The 18,626-nt window shown below is 41.3% G+C and overlaps 4 protein-coding genes across 5 annotated transcripts; all 4 read right to left on the minus strand.

The window, feature by feature from the left end:
* Positions 1 to 289: 289 nt before the first annotated feature.
* On the minus strand, positions 290 to 2,996 carry LOC129592940 (uncharacterized). Of its 2 annotated transcripts, none has more exons than XM_055489100.1 (3): positions 2,510 to 2,996; positions 1,125 to 2,364; positions 290 to 935 (listed from the first exon to the last, which is right to left on the minus strand). In XM_055489100.1, the coding sequence occupies exons 1-3, from the start codon at positions 2,841 to 2,843 to the stop codon at positions 440 to 442; spliced, it is 2,070 nt and encodes a 689-aa protein (XP_055345075.1). In that variant the 5' UTR covers positions 2,844 to 2,996; the 3' UTR covers positions 290 to 439. The 2 variants fall into 2 exon arrangements, with proteins under 2 accessions (XP_055345075.1, XP_055345074.1); XM_055489099.1 differs by having other exon boundaries at positions 293 to 983.
* Positions 2,997 to 3,766: 770 nt separating this feature from the next.
* On the minus strand, positions 3,767 to 6,656 carry LOC129592908 (uncharacterized). The gene is made up of 4 exons (XM_055489062.1): positions 6,599 to 6,656; positions 6,135 to 6,298; positions 4,892 to 6,029; positions 3,767 to 4,310 (listed from the first exon to the last, which is right to left on the minus strand). The coding sequence occupies exons 2-4, from the start codon at positions 6,148 to 6,150 to the stop codon at positions 3,767 to 3,769; spliced, it is 1,698 nt and encodes a 565-aa protein (XP_055345037.1). The 5' UTR covers positions 6,151 to 6,298; positions 6,599 to 6,656.
* Positions 6,657 to 9,522: 2,866 nt separating this feature from the next.
* LOC129592909 (uncharacterized) lies at positions 9,523 to 11,280 on the minus strand. Its single transcript, XM_055489063.1, has 3 exons — positions 10,971 to 11,280; positions 9,923 to 10,201; positions 9,523 to 9,848 (listed from the first exon to the last, which is right to left on the minus strand). The coding sequence occupies exons 1-3, from the start codon at positions 11,278 to 11,280 to the stop codon at positions 9,523 to 9,525; spliced, it is 915 nt and encodes a 304-aa protein (XP_055345038.1).
* A 955-nt stretch (positions 11,281 to 12,235) lies between these two features.
* Positions 12,236 to 17,911, minus strand: LOC129592884 (short/branched chain specific acyl-CoA dehydrogenase, mitochondrial-like). The gene is made up of 7 exons (XM_055489027.1): positions 17,240 to 17,911; positions 15,904 to 16,211; positions 15,182 to 15,314; positions 15,061 to 15,098; positions 14,577 to 14,655; positions 13,788 to 13,927; positions 12,236 to 13,010 (listed from the first exon to the last, which is right to left on the minus strand). The coding sequence occupies exons 1-7, from the start codon at positions 17,571 to 17,573 to the stop codon at positions 12,594 to 12,596; spliced, it is 1,449 nt and encodes a 482-aa protein (XP_055345002.1). The 5' UTR covers positions 17,574 to 17,911; the 3' UTR covers positions 12,236 to 12,593.
* Positions 17,912 to 18,626: the final 715 nt, after the last annotated feature.

Here is an 18,626-nt window from a genome sequence, read left to right on the forward strand (position 1 = left end):
TAACATTATGATCATATCTTATTGTTTGATACTGTATGATCATATGGTATCTGTAGCAGCAGCGCATCCAATACGCATACCTATATCGTCAACGTTGGGTTAAAACAGAGAAAGCGCGTGTACATATGTGTCATTCGAAACGAAAAATCTCCAAGTCTGTTGGAAATTTTTTAATCCAACCTAAATAATTTTACAGTACTTAGAGATTTTTGTTGTCTTACGACACTCGTACTATTAAGGTGGCGTTCGGGTGGTATCAGGCTGTCTGAATCGGTAATTGTTTAATTATTAAAACTCCACTATTTTTGGCAAAACCAACAAGAGATTACATAATAAAAGGCAAAAATGAATTTTTGAGATCCAGAAAAATTGCAGTTATTCTCACAAGCATTTTGCCGGTTGAAAATGATGAAATTATCTTATCGTTTTTGTGCGTTAATTATCTCGTCAACCGGAAGCACGCACTATCTATCAGTTTCTTGTTCAGATAACATCGCTTGTCCAGATTCTCGAGCGACGCTTCTTCCCAAATATTCGTTTCCGGGTTATAAACCTCCATGGTTTGTGCCAGATCACCCTCCTCACCAGATGGATCGCTTTGAGTACAACCACCGAAAACGTACAGGCGCCCATCCGAAACAAAAGCTCCGTGCTTCTGTCTTGGTCGCCGCAGGTTGGCGATCGGTTCCAGTTCCAGGCTGGCACTGTCAATTCGTACACAGGTATCCAGAATTTTTCCCGCCACATGCATTCCGCCCGTAATGTACACGTGATTCTCCATAACAGCGCAAGCATAATCCAACCGCTGGTGCTCAGCGGGCATTTCGCGTACGAACTCCCATTCGCCAGTAGAGGCGTTGATTATTATGCATAATGCCGTGTTCAGGATGAAGATGCTTTGTCCGTCGTTAACCACGGCCATAGTCGGAGCATTCCTGCAGAAGACTATCATCATTTCCCTTGCAAAGTTCAGTTTTGGTGGCCTGTAAATTACAGCATTGGATCACGAAACGGTACTCGATTCAGAACAGTAATACACCTCAGGACCAAAAAAGTACTGTAGAACGGCCAAAAATAGTGTTATTGCTTTAGTCGTTGATTTGTATATTAATAATCTAACTCACAGTTCACAGATGTCACTCTCGTTGGCGCCTTCCTGTGTGATTAAAACAGTAAAAGACTGCTCCAAGACGATGTTATCCCCGTCAACGGCCGCTACATTCAAGAGTCTGTGCTGTTCATTCAAATTCGGGGTTTCGAAGGAATAAATCCTGTTCCCAATTGCCATCGGTGTTCGGTACCACGCTTTGACTGCGAAGTTAGCGTTAAGAATGGACCATTTCCCCGTCAGGATATCTATCGCCATGATGTACACAGATTCTTTAGTAAATTTTCCGCACACTTTCACTTGAAAGAATAAACGGCTTCCCATTACGACGTACGAAGAAAGAACATGGCAATCCGAATGCGGGTGTCCCGGAAGTTGAACTTCACGAAGCTTTTTGGCAACTGGGTCGTATAACTGTAATACAGTGAATGTCAGGCGTTCCGAACCTGGATAGTTAACCCCGGTTCCGTACAGCTTATGGATAAATAAAAGCTTTTCATGCTTATTTAACCAGAGATTGTTTATTCTGGAGAGATTATTCCGGCAAATGCAGTCTTGATCATCTTCCGTCCATGGCGTGAACGTATAATTTGGACACAATTCCCATGCGATTTTTATTAAAGCACTTTTAAGGTATGCTGCCGTTAAGCGACGGTTGCTGTCAACAAACAACTCGTGCACTAGAAGTTCACGGAAATTCGACGGTACCCGCTCGTTGACATATGGTGCTGCTCCATTCATCACGTTCATCGCAAACACGTTGTCATTGGTACGTTGCTGAATATGACAGTAATGTGCAACCGAAGAACCTTCCGCTGTTGGAACAACCATATGCAGTACTTGCTTATCAGCACCGTAGCTACAGTTCAACAGCTCGTGAAGGATGCATCCGAAACTCCAGATATCCGTCGCGCGACCCGGCGAAGCGGTCGGCACATCGCCAAATTTCCTCAGCATTTCCGGTGACATGTAGCGAATACTGCCGCGGAGTGTCGGGATATCGTAGGAGCTGGTGACGGTGTGGTGCATCTGGGTGAAATCGTCCAGATCGCCAATTAATACCCGGTCATGGTTTGCATGGCAGTGGCGCAGGATGTTCGCCGGTTTCAAATCACCGTGGATTATCTTGTGCTCGTGGAGGAATTCCAATCCGCTACATATTTGCAAAGCGTAGCAGAGCAATTTCGTTGGACGGAGAAATTCCGTTCCCTGGTGCGCTGTGCGTACTTTACTGAGGAGATTCGCCAAATCGCCGCCTGCGAGGAGACGTTAAAGAAAATAGCACTTTAAAACGTAGGGCAGGCAAACAATGCCAAAATGAAAAATGGGCAAATCGGCTAAGCAGTGTGCGAGTTAAAAATCGGCACTAGTAAACATTTCCGTCTTATATTGTATGCATACCGTTGCAGTACTCCATTAAGAACTCCACAGACGCTCCCCCTGTCGATGTATTGATCGATATTTTGTGGTAGTTGAGCAAATGGCTGTGTCGAATAGTAAGCAGTTTAGTCCACCTATCGCGCAGTCTTCTCCAGCTGTCCGCATTACTGTAGTGATCGGATTCCCGGTACAAATGCGTCACTTTCACCGCAACTGCAGTTGCTCCAATATCACCACCAGATCCCGTAATATTCCCTCGGTAGACAATGCCAAACCTTCCTCTCGCAATGAACGCGGTGCTATCATACTGATACATGCAACTGCTTCCCAATGTATCGCTTTCAGGTGCTTCCATAACGTATAGTATGATTAAACAGGAGCGTGTTTAGCTATTGCGAAATGCCATACGCAGGTAAACGACACTTTGGAGCCGTGTACTTATAATACATTAGATAATGTTTATGATTAATTTTATCAATCTCAAGTTGAGATTCTCAACTGCGCAAGGTACGCGTACCTGTGAAAACATACTCTCAAGTCTAGTCAGCAGATAACCAACTGTGGTACCCTTACAGCCACTGCAGTGCACGTAAGCTCGTAAACTGTTTAATACTGGTTCGTTTGTACTGATCAGCTGCTGTTTGTATGTACCCCGTGTTTCACGTAAAAATACTAGTACATGCACACATGTGACAACTTGCCTTGATACTGAACGGTTCGTGTCGTCGAGGATACAGTAAGTGCGCAAGCGCTTTGAAATTATTAATAGCCTGACAGTGCATGCAGAAATTTACACGCCGGTCAACGTGCAATATTTCACTAGTCGTGCATTATTAAATTTGACTGTTTTTGTCGTCGGCAAACCAAGAGTTGCCGAATACATATTTAACACAACGAATTAGCGTTAAAAACTGGAGAAGATAGAGCCTAAATTTAGAACAGCAAACAGCAGATTAAGAAGAGATTTTTACTATTCGACCGGCTAAAAAATTATCAAGGGTATTTTAAAACCTCACTATTTTTACGTAATAAATTAAATATTACTACTCTGTAAGCGTTGCTGAATTCTGTGAATAAGCGTACATAGCTACTGTTTTTCCAAACTGAAATTAGAAGTACTTCGAAAAGACAAAGTGTTGTCAAACAATTAAAACGTCTTCTGCCTTGTTCCTAAGCTCATTAATGCTTTATTATGTTTCATTAAATTATGTCGTACAGGATCTTACAAACTTGAAAGAAGAGCACCAATCAAAAACAGAACCATTTTTAATTTTAGAGTTATCTAATAAACTGAAAACATGCAGTTTCTATCAAATCCTTGTCCAGAAAACATTGCGTGTCCAGATTCTCGAAAGGGAACTCTGACCATATATTCGATACCGGGTCGTAGACTTCCATTGTTTGTGCCAACTGACTTGACTGTCCAGAAGCACTCGGCACGCAACCACCAAAAACATAGACTCGGTTGTCAAACGCAAACGCACCGTGCTTATGCCGACGGTTCCGTAGGGGGCACATCGTCTGTAATTCGAGGTTTTCAGCATCCAAATTAATGCGTAAACATGTGTCCAGCGTTTCCCCCGACTCACTCGATCCACCAGTAATGTACACGTAGTCACCCAACACAGCTAAAGCAGAATCCACCCGTCGGTGCTCGGGCGGTATAAAGCGCATGTCTTTCCAGTAACCTTTGGTTGCATGAATTTTCAAAAATAGTGGCGTACTAGTACAAATTGTATCTTCTTCGTTAGCCACCACCATTATTGGGGAATTGCTACAGACTTCCTTTACGATTTGATGGCCATAAATAAGTTTGAGTTCCCTGCAATATCAAACGAAAAATAGCTAAGTACTCATAATGGTGCTTTTGTGTGTAGATTATTCTGCAGTATTGTGCTCTTTAGTGTTTCTCAATGACAACAGCGACATTTCTAATCACACAATTTAAAGACCAACAACGTGTTGATAAAGCATTACTCTAGTGAAAATACGAGTACAGAGACTCAACCAGAGCCTTAATTATCATGAAACTCATCTGTAAGGACACCTATTCGGAAACAGGTTGTGCTACACAAATGGAAAGCAACGTTTTCGGTCGTGTTGTATCTGGTACGAGTACGGGTGGTGCAGTCACTGCCACTGCAATGCTCCCGTGCGTGACCGCATCGTCCGTATGTCACCGGTAAAACTAAAAGGAACTACATCGTAATATTAGCGGGCCGAAGGCGATTACTGTCAGTAAATCCGTGGCAGCGCAGCTAACGTAAGCCGAACGCCCGACGGAGCCCGGACGTACATTTACTGTACATACTACGGCACATAGCCATTCTATGAACTGTGAAGATGAATAAAGACTGTTCAAAGACAATATTATCCCCGTCCACCGCTGCTACATTCACAAACCGGCGTTCTTCACTCGGATCCGGAGTTTCAAAATAATAAATCCTGTTCCCGATTACCACCGGTGTGCGGCACCACGCCCTGACTTCAAAGTTCGCATTCAGTGCACACCACGCTCCCTTCTCCAAGTCTACGGCCAGAATTCGCGTTACGTCCTTTCCAGATTTTTCCTTAACTACGACTTGAAATATTAAGCGAACCCCCATTACGACAAACGATGAAAGAATATAACTGTCTGAATGTGGATGAACAGGAAGTTGAATTTGACGCAATGTTTTGGCGAGGGGATTAAACTGTTGCACTGAAGTGGAGGTCACCCATTCCGATTCCGGATAGTTTCCCCCGGATTGTTTTAATTTGTGTACAAACAAAATGTTATTTTTCAGATTCGAAGGGGGTGGGTTTCCATGAGATGAAGTATTCCGGCAAAAGCAGACTGAATTATCATCCAGTTCCCTCCACTGCGTAAAACTCGGATATAATTTCCAAGCGATTTTTAATAATGCATTTTTAACGTCTGACGCCGTAAAGCGACGATTGCTGTTTACAAATAGTTTCTTTTCCAAAAACTCCCGGAATATGGAAGGTACCAATTCGCTGATGAATGGAGCATAGCCGTTAAGCACGGTCATGACGAATACGTTATCGTTGATGTTTTTCAGCATATGAAAATAATGCGGAATCAGGGTGTTTTCGGGTGACAGGAGAGTCGCGTGCAGCACTCGCTTATCCACACCGTAACCGCAATTCAGCAGCTCGTGAAGGATGCACCCGAAACTCCAAATGTCCGTTACCCGACCCGGGGACGCGGTCGGCATACCGCCGAATTTTTTCAACATTTCCGGTGACAAGTAGCGAATACTGCCGCGGAGCGTTGGAATATCGTAGGAGCTGGTGACAGAGTGGTGCATCTGGGTAAAGTCATCCAAATCGCCAATTAATATCCGATCATGACCGTCAGCAGTGCAGTGACGTAGGACGTTTGCCGGTTTTAAGTCGCCATGGATAATTTGGTGATTGTGCAAAAACTCCAGTCCTTCGCTTATTTGCAGAGCATAGCAGAGGATTTTATTAGGCCTGAAAAATTCGATTCCTTCGTGCGAGTCACGAACGCTGTTCAGAAGACTCGCCAAGTCGCCGCCTGTAGTAAACGTTAGAACAAGTTGTTATAACACTGCTTAGGGTAATCGTATTTCGCAAATCGACTAACGCGAAATCAAGTGATGAAACTGCTCGATATGTTTACCGTTACAGTATTCCATTAAAAATTCCACGGACGCTCCGCCAGTTGATGTACTGATTGTCACTTTGTGGTACTTGATCAAATGAATATTTCGAATACCAAGCAGTGTTGTCCATCTGTCGCGCAGCCTTCTCCAGCTGTCGACATCATCGTAATGCTCGGATTCTCTGTATAAATGGGTAACTTTTACGGCTACCTTCGTTTCTCCAACATAATCACCACCCTTTGTAATAGTTCCTTCGTAAACAATACCGAACCGTCCTCTCGCAAGGAAAGCGTTGTTATTATAATGATACTCGCAACTGCTTCCCAGTGCATCGTTTTTGCGAAAATTCAGCACCTCCATGATGCAGTGACCAGTTAATGATACAATAACTGTATCATTAGGTTATAGTATACTGCACTAATTTCTATCGTTAACGTAACCTGCTGTGAACCATTAGTCATAATACAATTTATACATGTACCTGTAGTCAGGCGTACCGATACTATATCCGCCTGTGCTACCGTAGGCGCCTTGGACGCGTTGAGTTACTAAACGTAATGTAAATATCCTAATAAAATCGCAATCATAATGTAAATAATATAAATAATGCAAATAATAGCAAACCTCATCGTCAGATAAACTTTTATTGCAACTGGGTGTGGATCTGCAATAACGTAAGATAAAGTAATATCGGTATGAGAGGTATCTGAAAACATAGAGCTGCGATTAGAAAGTGTATTCAGTCCAGTTTAACCCGATAGCGGCATTGGTTTACCACGTTTTTCAGTGACTTTACTATGTAGTGTGATAATTTTACGGTCAAAAGCCGGTTTAGATTATGTGCAGGCGGCATCGCATTTCATGCTCGTTTACTTAGTATGTATTATATGCTTCTCCAAACTGACTCAATGCTACCGACGGTCAGCTCTTATTGTTTGTCCCAATGTTGGACCACGTCCAAGTACATACATTACCTCCACAATTCCTGATAATTTATAACTCAACTCAATATCACCAATAATTTTATATTCCTCTCTTGTACAGAGTAAACTGCAGAACCGATGCAGATATTCAGGTGCAGTCTGCAAATATACACTGGACAATAAAAATTTAGGATTTCCAAAATCTAGGAACGTACACTGGTACAGAGTACAGCAGTGCGCAATTGATGAAAATTTATACATGAAATAATTTCGACCTTTGTCGCAAACGGCGCAAACTACAGATAGCTCCAACCCAACGCCATCTTCCACAGAGAAACCAGATACGATAAAGGCCCAACGTAAAACAACAACAACTATAACTGGTGCACTCAGATCTCCTTTTCATCCCTTACATTCTGATTTGAACTCCTCCTCCCCCGCTTTCGCACTGTTTCCCATAAAGTCGTGCTTGATCGAGTAGACAACTTCCGGTTGACTATTCGACATTTTTTAACCCACTCTGTTAAGTTTTCGCAGAGACGGAGCAAAAATCAATCACGAGATATTTTATTACCGTTAGATATAATTATAATTAACATTTACTTTTAATTGTTTTAATTATTGTTATACTTATTTATTATAATTAACGTTTGGTATTTTCTTTGAGATATGAGGAAAAATCTGTGAACGATCGAAAAGAATGAGATCAGTTATTTGTCGGGAAAAAATTAAAATAACAACAAAAACCGAAGTGGAATAAATCTTGAAAACTTCCACGGACTTGCAGCTAGATTGCACTTTGAGAAACGAAAATATTAATTTAACAACGCCATCACACTGCGATACTCGTACACCGGAACAACAAATGACGGCGCCTGCTTACATAAAAAATTCTTTGCAAAATTCAAATTATAACAGGAAAATACGGCATATTTGCTAAATTTTTACATGTAATGCATGCTGACTGTACAGCACGTTCAGTACATACTCTACTTATCGTTAGTGATCCTTGAGTATTAGCCTGTTTATTAGCTTACTCTAATATTGATTGGTGCACAAATAATATAACTGACGTGTTAACTGCTAACTACATCCCGCACTGCATGTTATTTATGTACAGTAATTTGTTTGTTTTAATAAAACCCGGTACATTTATTTTTGTATTGGGCTAAAGTTTTTGCGGTTTTTACGTCTTCTTCCTTCATCCAAACTGAAGTCTAGCCACAAAATAAACAACTCAGCTATTTTCCGACTTTTATTTTAAAAATATTTCCCAGCCATTGCACACGTGCATCGAAAGGAATCGCTGGCTGCATAGAACCAGCTGTTTTACTCTACAGATATAAGTTCCTTTTTTCCCGTGCCATCGAATGAATAGCCAGGGTCCATTATCATCCCGAAAACGCTGAAAAACTTGAACTCATTATAAGCAAATCTTTGTCATACGCAGTTGCTGACCATGGACCACACGGTCTACACCGTCAGATAGCGTAAAGCTACTGATGGTTTATGTGGTGAATGGCCTTTACTGACTAACAACTACAGACACGACGCTGACCCAATCGTTCTGCTAATGTTGACCTTTATGTAAACTTATTCAAGTTAGCACTGCAACAACATCAAGGCTAAGAAGACATTCGGGAACCCTTTTCCAAGACCAGATATTTCGGAGCTGCTAGCCATGCACGATGACATTAATTAATTCACAAGAAGTTCTTCGCCCTCAAACACTCAACAAAGTGTCTCATCCAAGAATATGAAAGATCAGAGAACGCCTTCAACTCAAAGGCACTTACAGGCAAACCATGAGACAGCCTTTTATTGATTGTTGTATGAAAGATCAAAGTATACTTAACACCAGACCTGGGCAGTTAATTTTAACTATTTAACTTAACGCGAGTTATTTTCGAGTTATTGAGTTATAACTTAACTCTTTAGCGTAACTTGCTCAGAAGAAAACTTAACTTTAACTTAACTCTCATACAAATACTATGTATTGTCTATGGTACCGTAACTCGCGGTTTAACTCGAAACTCGGTTTTCCTGCATAAATAACTTAACTCTTAACGTAACTCGCACGTTCCTGTAACTCCTAACTCTAACTTTGGGTCAAATTTCTATAACTGCCCAGGTCTGCTTAACACATTATTAATTGGCTGATACTTTCTGGCCACTTCCTTCCGTTGCAAACCAAGTCACAGTATCACTGCATCCATACAAACTGTACTTCAACCAGTCGTACACTGACAACACACAGACTATCAGAACGCAGCTTCCAATTGCAGCTGTTTATGCCCAGCACTTGACACTGAGTACCTATGTACTGCTAAAAAAATAAAAATTTGACACATGTACAGGAACTGCTTACGCACAGCGTGCAGCTGGAGAGCGCAGATAATCCGTATATAACCAGATAACCGTGGGATATTAGTAATTTTGATGCAGGATACGCGTGCGGCGTGAGTATCTTTAAATAGTGACATCAGATAGACGACTGCAGTTCACGGTAAAGAAAAATGTCCGCTTCCTGTGTGGCCGGTCGCGGTAGAACCCATGTCGATACCGTCTCTGGGGAGCAGTGCAGAAAGTCATGCTTCATCAGATCCTTGGTTACCCAGCGGTCCTTTGCATTACGGCTGAGACACTTGCTGAGGAAGTCTTGTATCTCGGCCTGCAGCAGTGGAGAAACAGTCGGCACACCTCCATGCCCAACAAACATCATGACTGGCAAATCCTCTGTTAGCAGATCGCCGTCTTTCTGGTAGAATTCCGGCCAGCCCCCGTTAATTATCTCCAGCACGACACAACCTAAGCTCCAAATATCGCCTCGCATAACCAGCTCACTGGACTTGCCCAGGGTCTCACCGCGACGGGCGACTCACCGCGGATCCTCTCCGGCGGTACAAACACCAGTGTTCCCCGTTCACGCCTCTCTTCGCCGCGCCTATCCAGTGCATCGAAGATCCACCCCATGCCGGTGATTTTGATATGAGGAGCGCCCCAGGCGTCGACGCATATCATTATGTTAGCGCCCCGGAAGTCGCGATGAGCATAGCGTTGCGCGTGTAGATATTCCAGACCGGCAACTATTTGGCCAACTGTGTGCTGCAGCTGCAGAGCTGTAATAGTGTTTGTAGTCACGAAATCATGCAAATTTTCACCTGCAATGAAAAAACAAATATACAATATATCTCAAACTAATTCCCGTAATCAGGCAAACTGCTTTGCAAAGGCATTCTTCATAGACGAGCTTAACTCGCTTGAGCGGGAGGGGCATCGAGGAACCGAAGACCCAAAAGACGGTTAAAATAATCTGCTGTAAAAATTGCTTAAAACTATCAAAAGTTATGTAAGCTGAGTCAATTTGCGTCTAAAGCAAGGCGCCAACCTAAAACGTAACCGTTGCAATTTTTCTCGCCATGCCAATGACCCATTTCGCTGCAAAAACTGCTAAAAATCAAATAATTAAAAAAAACAGCTGAAATAATTCAAATTTCTGCAGCGAAATTTAAAGGGCAAGACATGTAGAGTTGTAACATATGAGGAGTTACAGAAAAAGTAAACGAAACCAGTGCACGTTGTTAACAACTTAACAGTAAAAAGTACTTCATAATATAAAAGTTAGTAGTTTGTGATCTGTTTTTTTTCATAATTTTCCGAGCGTTGCCCGCACTGCTCGAAGGTTAGGTTGCACAACTTCAAAGATTACGGGTTGGTTACGACACTAAACGACTAACCGTTGAGATTTCCATTTGTACCCATTTAAAAATTCCACAATATTTCACGACATTAGTCAGTTACTGGGACTAACAGCCGAAACTGATATTTAACAGTCTCGAACAGACTTGGTCGGCAGACTTTGGTGAATTTTACTTTGGTTTATTGTTTAACAAATATTCAGATAATTTACATGTTACTGATGTTAGGTACCTTCGCAGAACTCGGTGATGACTTCATAAAATCGAGGCTCATTATCAGCATATCTGTCGTGTTGAGATTCCTGATGATGGATCTGACGTAGCAGATTTCGATGATTCAAGTTGGCAATAAAATCAAAATTCGCTTTTAAACGCTGAATTTGGCAGTCACGCTCTCGTTTCAGGACATCTAGCGGAATATGCTTAACGGCAACGCACTCACTGCTTTCCGTTAAAACATCTTTATAAATTGATCCATGGACACCGTCAAAAATTTGGGAGAGAAGCTGAATTTCTTTTCCAGGCTCCGTATAGGCCATCATATTTGTATTTCGCTGTATACCTTACTTCCGATAAAAGTAACAATGCGATAAACGTTCAACCATTTCCTCTATGGTTCAACATTAAAACCTTTTCATGAAAATAGGTATAGAAGTATCTGTATTAAGCAAATATTATTATGAATCATGTAACGCATACCCCTATACGAGCATAATATGATAAGGATAATATTATTATCATAACGCTCGCATGCTGTAGTGAGTGTATACACTGTACAGTAGTCCTACGGGGGTAGAACAGTCCCCGTCTGTTGCCGCTGCGCATGCTTGACGTGCTGGCTTCCCGGCCCACCCTGGCTGCTTCATCGACTGCGCCAAAGCATGGACACTGCAGTGCCATGCCTGAGGGTCCTACCGTGCTGGGCCACTTCCACATTACTATATAGACAACTTGAAAAGTCTTTCTTGTAGTCAAAGAAGAGCTTTATTTTCTTTTTCTTCTGTTAGTCTTGTGTACAAGTTTGTATCAAAACACGGATTATCTCGTAATTAATTTTAGAAAATTTTTTGTCACGTGGAACAACGCAGTGAACACCGTGACTTTGGTGTCCGATATGTGAAGCCATAGTATGAAAATGACCGGCATGCAAAATATAAATATTAAAGCTGATGAACGTTGTCTAAGCAGTTCACCATATGCGACTGACTACTTTACCTGTTCTGACCAGCTGTCATGATCGTAGCATGACTAGACACATTATCGGAAGCTGACCATCCTATTGCTAAACCTGATTTTAGTTTTGTTTCTTCTTCCGTTCGTACGGGACGACGTCTAATAAATTAGGCCTGCGGTCTGGCCGCACAGTAAACCGGTGTCTCTCCCGCTTCTGGTAATCGTAATCATAGCTGATTCGTGACCTTGCATCCTTTTCCAACTTGTACAGTCGTAAGCTCCCTCGAAGCGCTGAGTAAGCAGTTCGAGTTGAGTGCTTTGAAAGCATCGTTTCAATATTTATGCTTCAGTTTAGTTTCACCAGAATATCGTATTCAGTTCTTGTACAGAGTACGCTGCGGCCCGGTGCAACTACTCCGACTCAACAAAGCGTCAGCTAATAACATTTCAGATTCTCAACATCAACGGAGCCCGCACATACTCTGTACTGTATCAGTCCATAATAATAATAAAAATTTATACCGTAAGCATAAACAATTATAACGTCACACAGTGCGCAAACTCTTGACCTTTCCAACAATCCGCAACCCCCACCATCCCTCCGCAGTGCAACACAATAAATCTCCCCTTGAAAGCATAAAATTACACAACAACTACAACGTGTGCACCATTCAGATCCCGTTCACATCCTGATTCCCTGTTTAAACTCCTCCTCCACCGCTTTGGCAATGGTATTCAGCTGGATATTGGAGGTGCCCTCGTAGATGGTGCCGATCTTGCAGTCGCGGTAGTACTTCTCCACGGGGTACTCCTTGGAGTAGCCCACCCCGCCCATCCACTCGATGCACTTGGAGGTGGTGGCCGTGGCCACCTGGCTGGCGTACAGCTTGGCCATGGCCGCCTCCTTGATGTACGGCATGCCCTGCTCCCGCAGACGCGCCGCGTTGTAGATTAGCAGTTTAGCCGCTTCGATCTCCACGGCGATCTGCGCCATCTGGTGCTGCATGGCCTGGAATTGGTATAAGGGGCGGTTGAATTGCCGGCGTTCCTGCACGTAGGCCAGGGTGGATTCGTAGCAGCCTTGCGCCAGTCCCAACATCTATTGAGAATATAAATTATATTGTCTTTTTTTATTTTTTTAAAATTATTTTGTCATCTTTCGTTTTTTACATCATTTTTACCGTTATTTATATCATGTGCATCGTGCATACGCGTTCCAATAATAATTATTTTATATTTTATAATCGAACAATTAACATTCACATTTGTTCTCTGAAGCATGTTAACGATATTAATTTCTTTCTTTGTGAAACATAAACAACTTCAACTTACAGACACTCGTAATTTATTTATCAAAAAATATCTGTACAAAGAAGAATTTTAGAAAATAAAACTAATACGATACTCATGGAGAAAATTAAAAGAAATAAACTGCACAGCAAAAACGCTCATGGAAAAAGAATCATTATTTTGGCGTTGTTCCCATTTTCCCACTCACTATTATAAAGAAAAAGTATCATAAACAACAATGAAAACTTGCACTCGCAACTGGACAGGCACCTCGGATGTTGACAACACAATCGGTGGACAGAAATTATCCTTTACACTACGATATTGATATATGGTAAGAACTAAGAGGTGACGGTGTCGGCGTACTGTATGATGTTGCAGAAACCAAAAATTTCGTAAGCCAATACATTTTCGGATCGCCAGTAAATTTACAAGCCTAGAACAATTATGAATACTTATTTATTTCTACAGTAGCCAGAAGTACTAAAAATCTCAGAGCGGCATCCCTGAACCGTAAAATAAACACGAGAAAACCCGACAATAATTGGTATTTTCTTGTAAAATAAAATAAATAAAATCCCCCCACCTGACTGCCGATGCCGATGCGGCCCTCGTTCAGCACCTGGATGGCATACTTGTAGCCGCGTCCCACTTCGCCCAGGACGTTGGCGGCTGGCACGCGCACCTGGTCCAGATGCACCGGACAGGTACTGCTGGCACGGATGCCTACAATTTTGCAATACAGAATTTGGAGGCAAATTATTTTCGCCGCTTGACAAGCATTTTAAGGCAAATCAACATGCAGCGCAAGCAATGTATTCTTAGGCCTACGGTATATTTTGTTCTAATGTTAATAAAACGCCACCCTCAGTTCTCACTTTGTAGTTTGTACGACAGTGTAGTAAAAATACTTCCTGATTATTTTATTACAGTGCTGCGGTTAGTAAAGAGGCTTATCATTAAACCTTTTTCACCATATTTGTTTACTACCATATTTGTACGGGAAAATGTGCCGGCTTTGTTTTTATAATCGCTGCATACATTTTTACTGTAATAATCGGTAATATTATATTCAAATTATCGAAAAATATTGGTTTTTGTATGTCGTGCAAGCGACCTACGAGTGCATATCTGTAGCTACTTATCGAAATAGCAGTTAATTATTTTATTAAAAATTGATAAACTCTTCTGTTAAATTGCCTTACAAACTGCAGAGTTACGATTACGATCATACATGGTATCATATTATGAAGCCTATCGCATATTCTTTTACTGTTAGGCGCGTTTTACAGCAAAAGCTTAAGTATAATTATGGAGAAAGTAGCCAGATGAACGGGTACAGCGTACAGTTACAGGAAATTTGTTGCAACCATACCGAGTTTATCCTCTTTTTTCCCGATGGTCAATCCCGGCGTATCGCGATCCACAATGAAACAGGTGATGCCTTTGTAGCCCTACACAACGAACAAACTGTCAGCATCAAAATACTGCAAAATCAAGCTAATTTTCTCCAAAAACAAATCCAACAAATACTAAGATACGAAAGCTGTTTTGTCATTCAGCTTGAAAACAAGAAATTATGAACAGGCAAAGTTTTGGAATTTTCGTACAGGTTTCAAAAATATATGCAAAATGATATCTGTTACTCGATAACTTTCATTTCCAAGCTTTAAATAAAATCAGTAATGATAAACAAATCAGATAAACTATAAAATATTAAGTACCATCAGACGATGTCTGAAATTAACAGAAGAACGATGAAAAAAAGGGCGGTAATCAAATTGGTTAACCAAAAAAGATGTAAAATTTTCAAGAAATCTCGGCACAAAATATGCTGTTATCTCTGCACCACTACGTACGTCGGTTGGGCGAGCATTGGCAAAAACGAGAAAAACACCTGCAAAACAACCCATGCCGATTCAACACAAAATAAATTCGAAATCCCAAAAACTTAATAATGAAGTAACGTATTTTTCGCACCGGCATGTTCTGCATTGGTGATCCACATTTTCGATCCCGTCAACACGTAATCGCCGTCCATTTTGACGGCCTGCGTCTTCAGGGCAAAAGCGTCCGAGCCGGATTCCGGCTCCGACAAACAGAAACTACCCACCTGAAATTTATTAATTATTATTCACATTAACACATTTTGCCGGCCTGCAAAGCAAGCGCTCATTACGCTGATATTTCAACGCAAACGATTCTTTAATTAGTTTTATATCGCTAATTATTAAAATTTCGATAGCAAAGGCATATTTCCGGACTTCAGGGGGAGTATTTTTGGATAATAATCATAATAATTTTAAAATTAATACAGTACGACAACGTAAATTGTACACAAATCGAGCTGAACTTCGTAAAATCCAAGAGTAATTAAATAGTAACAAAGCCCATTATTATTCCATTACTAATTTTGATTATTACAAATTACTGATTAAATTGAACTATCTAATCTTACCCGTTAAAATACGCAAATTTTAACAAAACTGCACTATACATTATTTACTTATAAACATTTACGCAGACATTTTTCCTGAGGATTAAAATCGTAAAATAAAAAAACAGGTACTAGTACAAGTAAAAATTTCAACAAATTCCAAAAGAAATTTTTTTCTAATTGTTAAAAAAAAAAGCGGAAGTAATATAGATAAAAATATTAGCAGTACAGAATAGTAAAAAAACCACCCGAAAATCGTTCATACCATATTGGTGGCTAGACGCGGCAGGTATTTCTCCTTCTGCTGCCGATTTCCGTGGATGCGGAAAAGCGTGTTCATCAGGGTGTTCTGCACATCGCAGAAGACACTGACGGACGGATCGACGCGGGCCAGTTCCTGGATGACCAGATTGCTGACCATGAAGGTGGAGCCGGTGCCGCCGAATTCCGGCTCAATCTCGATGCCCATCAGACCCAGCTGGAACAGCCCGTCGATAATCTCCCGCTTCATCGCCGACTTCTCGTCCATCTCCCGCACGAACGGCCGCACTTTCTCCTCGGCGAACTTCCGCACTGCAACAAGATGATTAATAACCAAAAGCGACAAAAAAACAACTGTCTTGGTACGATACAATGTAGTACAATTCAGAATATCATATGCTAATTGATGACAACTTGAAGACTCGTGTCAGGGACTTACGAAAACATCAAATAAAATAAGCAAAATTTATCGTACACAATTCATGACGTGATCTTACATTCGAACTACGGATGTGAAGAGTTCTTCTAATAAAGTTAATCTGATAAAAAAATCTATTCTAACCAGCTGATAGGGCATTTTCTAATTTAGAGCTGAAGTAAGGCCAACAGTAGAAGCCCCAAACTGAGCCAGTGTACTACGTTATACCACACACGTTACTCGTACACCATTCATACAGCGGCAGGTAGGTACTGTACTCGTACACAAATTCTGACAAACACCAACAGGAAATTCACATACAGACACATTATAATACGTACGACACAGATCGGAATATGGGCTTTGTAATTAGTTAATTACTACATTTGATTTCCTATTTTTTTTACACATATTATTACAGATAGCCAAGATAGGAAACCATAAACTGTTAGAAAAAGCAGCTTTAGTCAGCTTCATTGGAAAACCTTACTTAATTTAAAGACACACAAAGTAAAAAATTATGTATTACTTATAGAACAAGCAACGTTCAGTTTTTTTGAAAAAACAACATAGTAAAATTCATTTTTAACTTTTAACTATTGCATCAACATTCAACAACAATTTTCTTCAATTCCAGCCTAAACATCGTACACTTATTATTAAATCACAAATTAATAAAGATTCCATTGTGGCACCACGTTAATGAAAGTATAATTAAATTTTTATTTATATTCAGAAGATGCAGTATTATTTGCTATTTATTCTTACCAAGAGAAATAAAACCATTTATCAATTCATGTCGTTCATTTATTGACGAGTATAACAACTAACGGCATGAAAAATATTATTTCTCTCGTTATTGCAGGCTCTCTCCTTTGCAACGATTATCAGACGACTTTTTCAGTATTTCCCCACCTCTTACCTATGTTCTTCATCTGCTCCTCCTCTTCCGTCAGCACCGACAACGGCCAGCGCGTCTCGTGCTGATGCTGCGCCCGCGGCTCCCCCCGCTCACTGCCCCAGTCCCCGTGGGGCGCCATGCCCGCCTTAACGTGTCCAGGGGTTAGGAAGTCATCGCCCAAGCGTTTCTCCTTCGTCACTCCGAAATCCCCACCGGATTTCTCTTGGCGCTGCGTCTGGGTCGCGGGGAAGGCCGTGTGCAGAGCGCGTGCAGGGGTACCCAGAACCGCGCAAGGGGGCTTGCAGAAAGAGGCCAGCTGCACGGGGAGACGCAGGAGTTTGCTGGAATTCATCATTGCAGAGTAAAAATGAACCAATGAGGATTAGTACAGTGGAGACTGGAGGAGATAATGCGACTGAGACGGGAAATAATCCAACAGACAGTAGGTGACAGATTCGTTGCCCGTTGGCACTGTTTAAAGAGGTTCGAGTTTCGACACTACGGTTTTCGACGAGCTGCTTGCTGCTGCTGCTGAAGGTCGATCAAAAAGAGCCCAGAAATATTACACGGCGAATTTATGATGTTGCATCAAACTTGCACGTCACCTGTACAGGCTGTACGGCCGGACACGCACCAAAAAAACCGTCAAAACATGTTCTGACGTCTTTTCTATCAGCTGATCGGAAAATTAATTTTGAAAAATCAATTCTGCAAACTGCAGTGCATCACTGCATAGTGGTGAGTCCCACTGGTGAGACTGTGATGGGAGTTACACACAACTGGAATTATCGAGCAGTGCACTGGAATTGCAGATGGGGATTCCATTTCGTCGTTTCCGGTGGAATGCACAAAGCAGTGTTCAGTAAGCTGCTGTATGCATTTGGCCACTTGGCGATTTGACCGGTTAGCTTTTTTTTCTGGATTTAAGGAGTTAGCGCTTACTTTTTTCGGTTGGTCCAGCTCAGAGGTTAGCCGATTTTATTCACTTTCCATTGTCCAACTGGATATATACCAAATTCATTAGATGCATTAAAAAAAAATCTGTATCATTAAAATTATACGCATACAACTGTATACGTCAGTATAATTATCATGTACATGTATACCGTACACGGTACATACTCTGTACATCGATGATATACGCTATGATTCTCGACTCCTTCAGGGTAAAACCGTAAAAGTATAAATAGATTTCAACTGTTATTATAAAAACAGATTCTTTAATGTGCATATTACTGTATTTATAAATAATTTAATAATTTCCAGAACCCGAACCGGTCATACTTTAAGCGCATGCAGTTGGCTGCAATTTCAACGGCTCTTTGCTGTATTTTCGTTTAATCAATTTGATACATAAATACGCGCAATGCATAAACAAGGTGAATAGGGTACCCTATTCACTTTGGCG

The sequence above is a fragment of the Paramacrobiotus metropolitanus genome, unplaced genomic scaffold (genome assembly GCF_019649055.1).
Source record: "Paramacrobiotus metropolitanus isolate TYO unplaced genomic scaffold, Prichtersi_v1.0 Parri_scaffold0000057, whole genome shotgun sequence".
Lineage (NCBI taxonomy): Eukaryota > Metazoa > Tardigrada > Eutardigrada > Parachela > Macrobiotidae > Paramacrobiotus > Paramacrobiotus metropolitanus.

Bases quoted from the DNA above. Each gene is read 5' to 3' on its own strand.
- LOC129592908 (XM_055489062.1), bottom strand. The intron at 4,311-4,891 runs GTTTGTGAATGT...TTGATATTGCAG, and splicing joins GATCCGAGTGAAGAACGCCG to GGAACTCAAACTTATTTATG.
- LOC129592909 (XM_055489063.1), bottom strand. From the start codon at position 11,280: ATGATGGCCTATACGGAGCCTGGAAAAGAAATTCAGCTTCTCTCCCAA. The intron at 10,202-10,970 runs GTACCTAACATC...TTTTCATTGCAG, and splicing joins CATCACCGAGTTCTGCGAAG to GTGAAAATTTGCATGATTTC. The intron at 9,849-9,922 runs GTGAGTCGCCCG...TTTGGAGCTTAG, and splicing joins ACCGCCGGAGAGGATCCGCG to GTTGTGTCGTGCTGGAGATA.
- LOC129592884 (XM_055489027.1), bottom strand. From the start codon at position 17,573: ATGATGAATTCCAGCAAACTCCTGCGTCTCCCCGTGCAGCTGGCCTCT. The intron at 15,099-15,181 runs GTGCGAAAAATA...GTTGTTTTGCAG, and splicing joins CACCAATGCAGAACATGCCG to GTGTTTTTCTCGTTTTTGCC. The intron at 13,011-13,787 runs GTGGGGGGATTT...TATTCTCAATAG, and splicing joins GCATCGGCATCGGCAGTCAG to ATGTTGGGACTGGCGCAAGG.
- LOC129592940 (XM_055489099.1), bottom strand. From the start codon at position 2,843: ATGGAAGCACCTGAAAGCGATACATTGGGAAGCAGTTGCATGTATCAG. The intron at 2,365-2,509 runs GTATGCATACAA...GTCTCCTCGCAG, and splicing joins CTTAATGGAGTACTGCAACG to GCGGCGATTTGGCGAATCTC. The intron at 984-1,124 runs GTGAGTTAGATT...TGTAATTTACAG, and splicing joins GAGAGTGACATCTGTGAACT to GCCACCAAAACTGAACTTTG.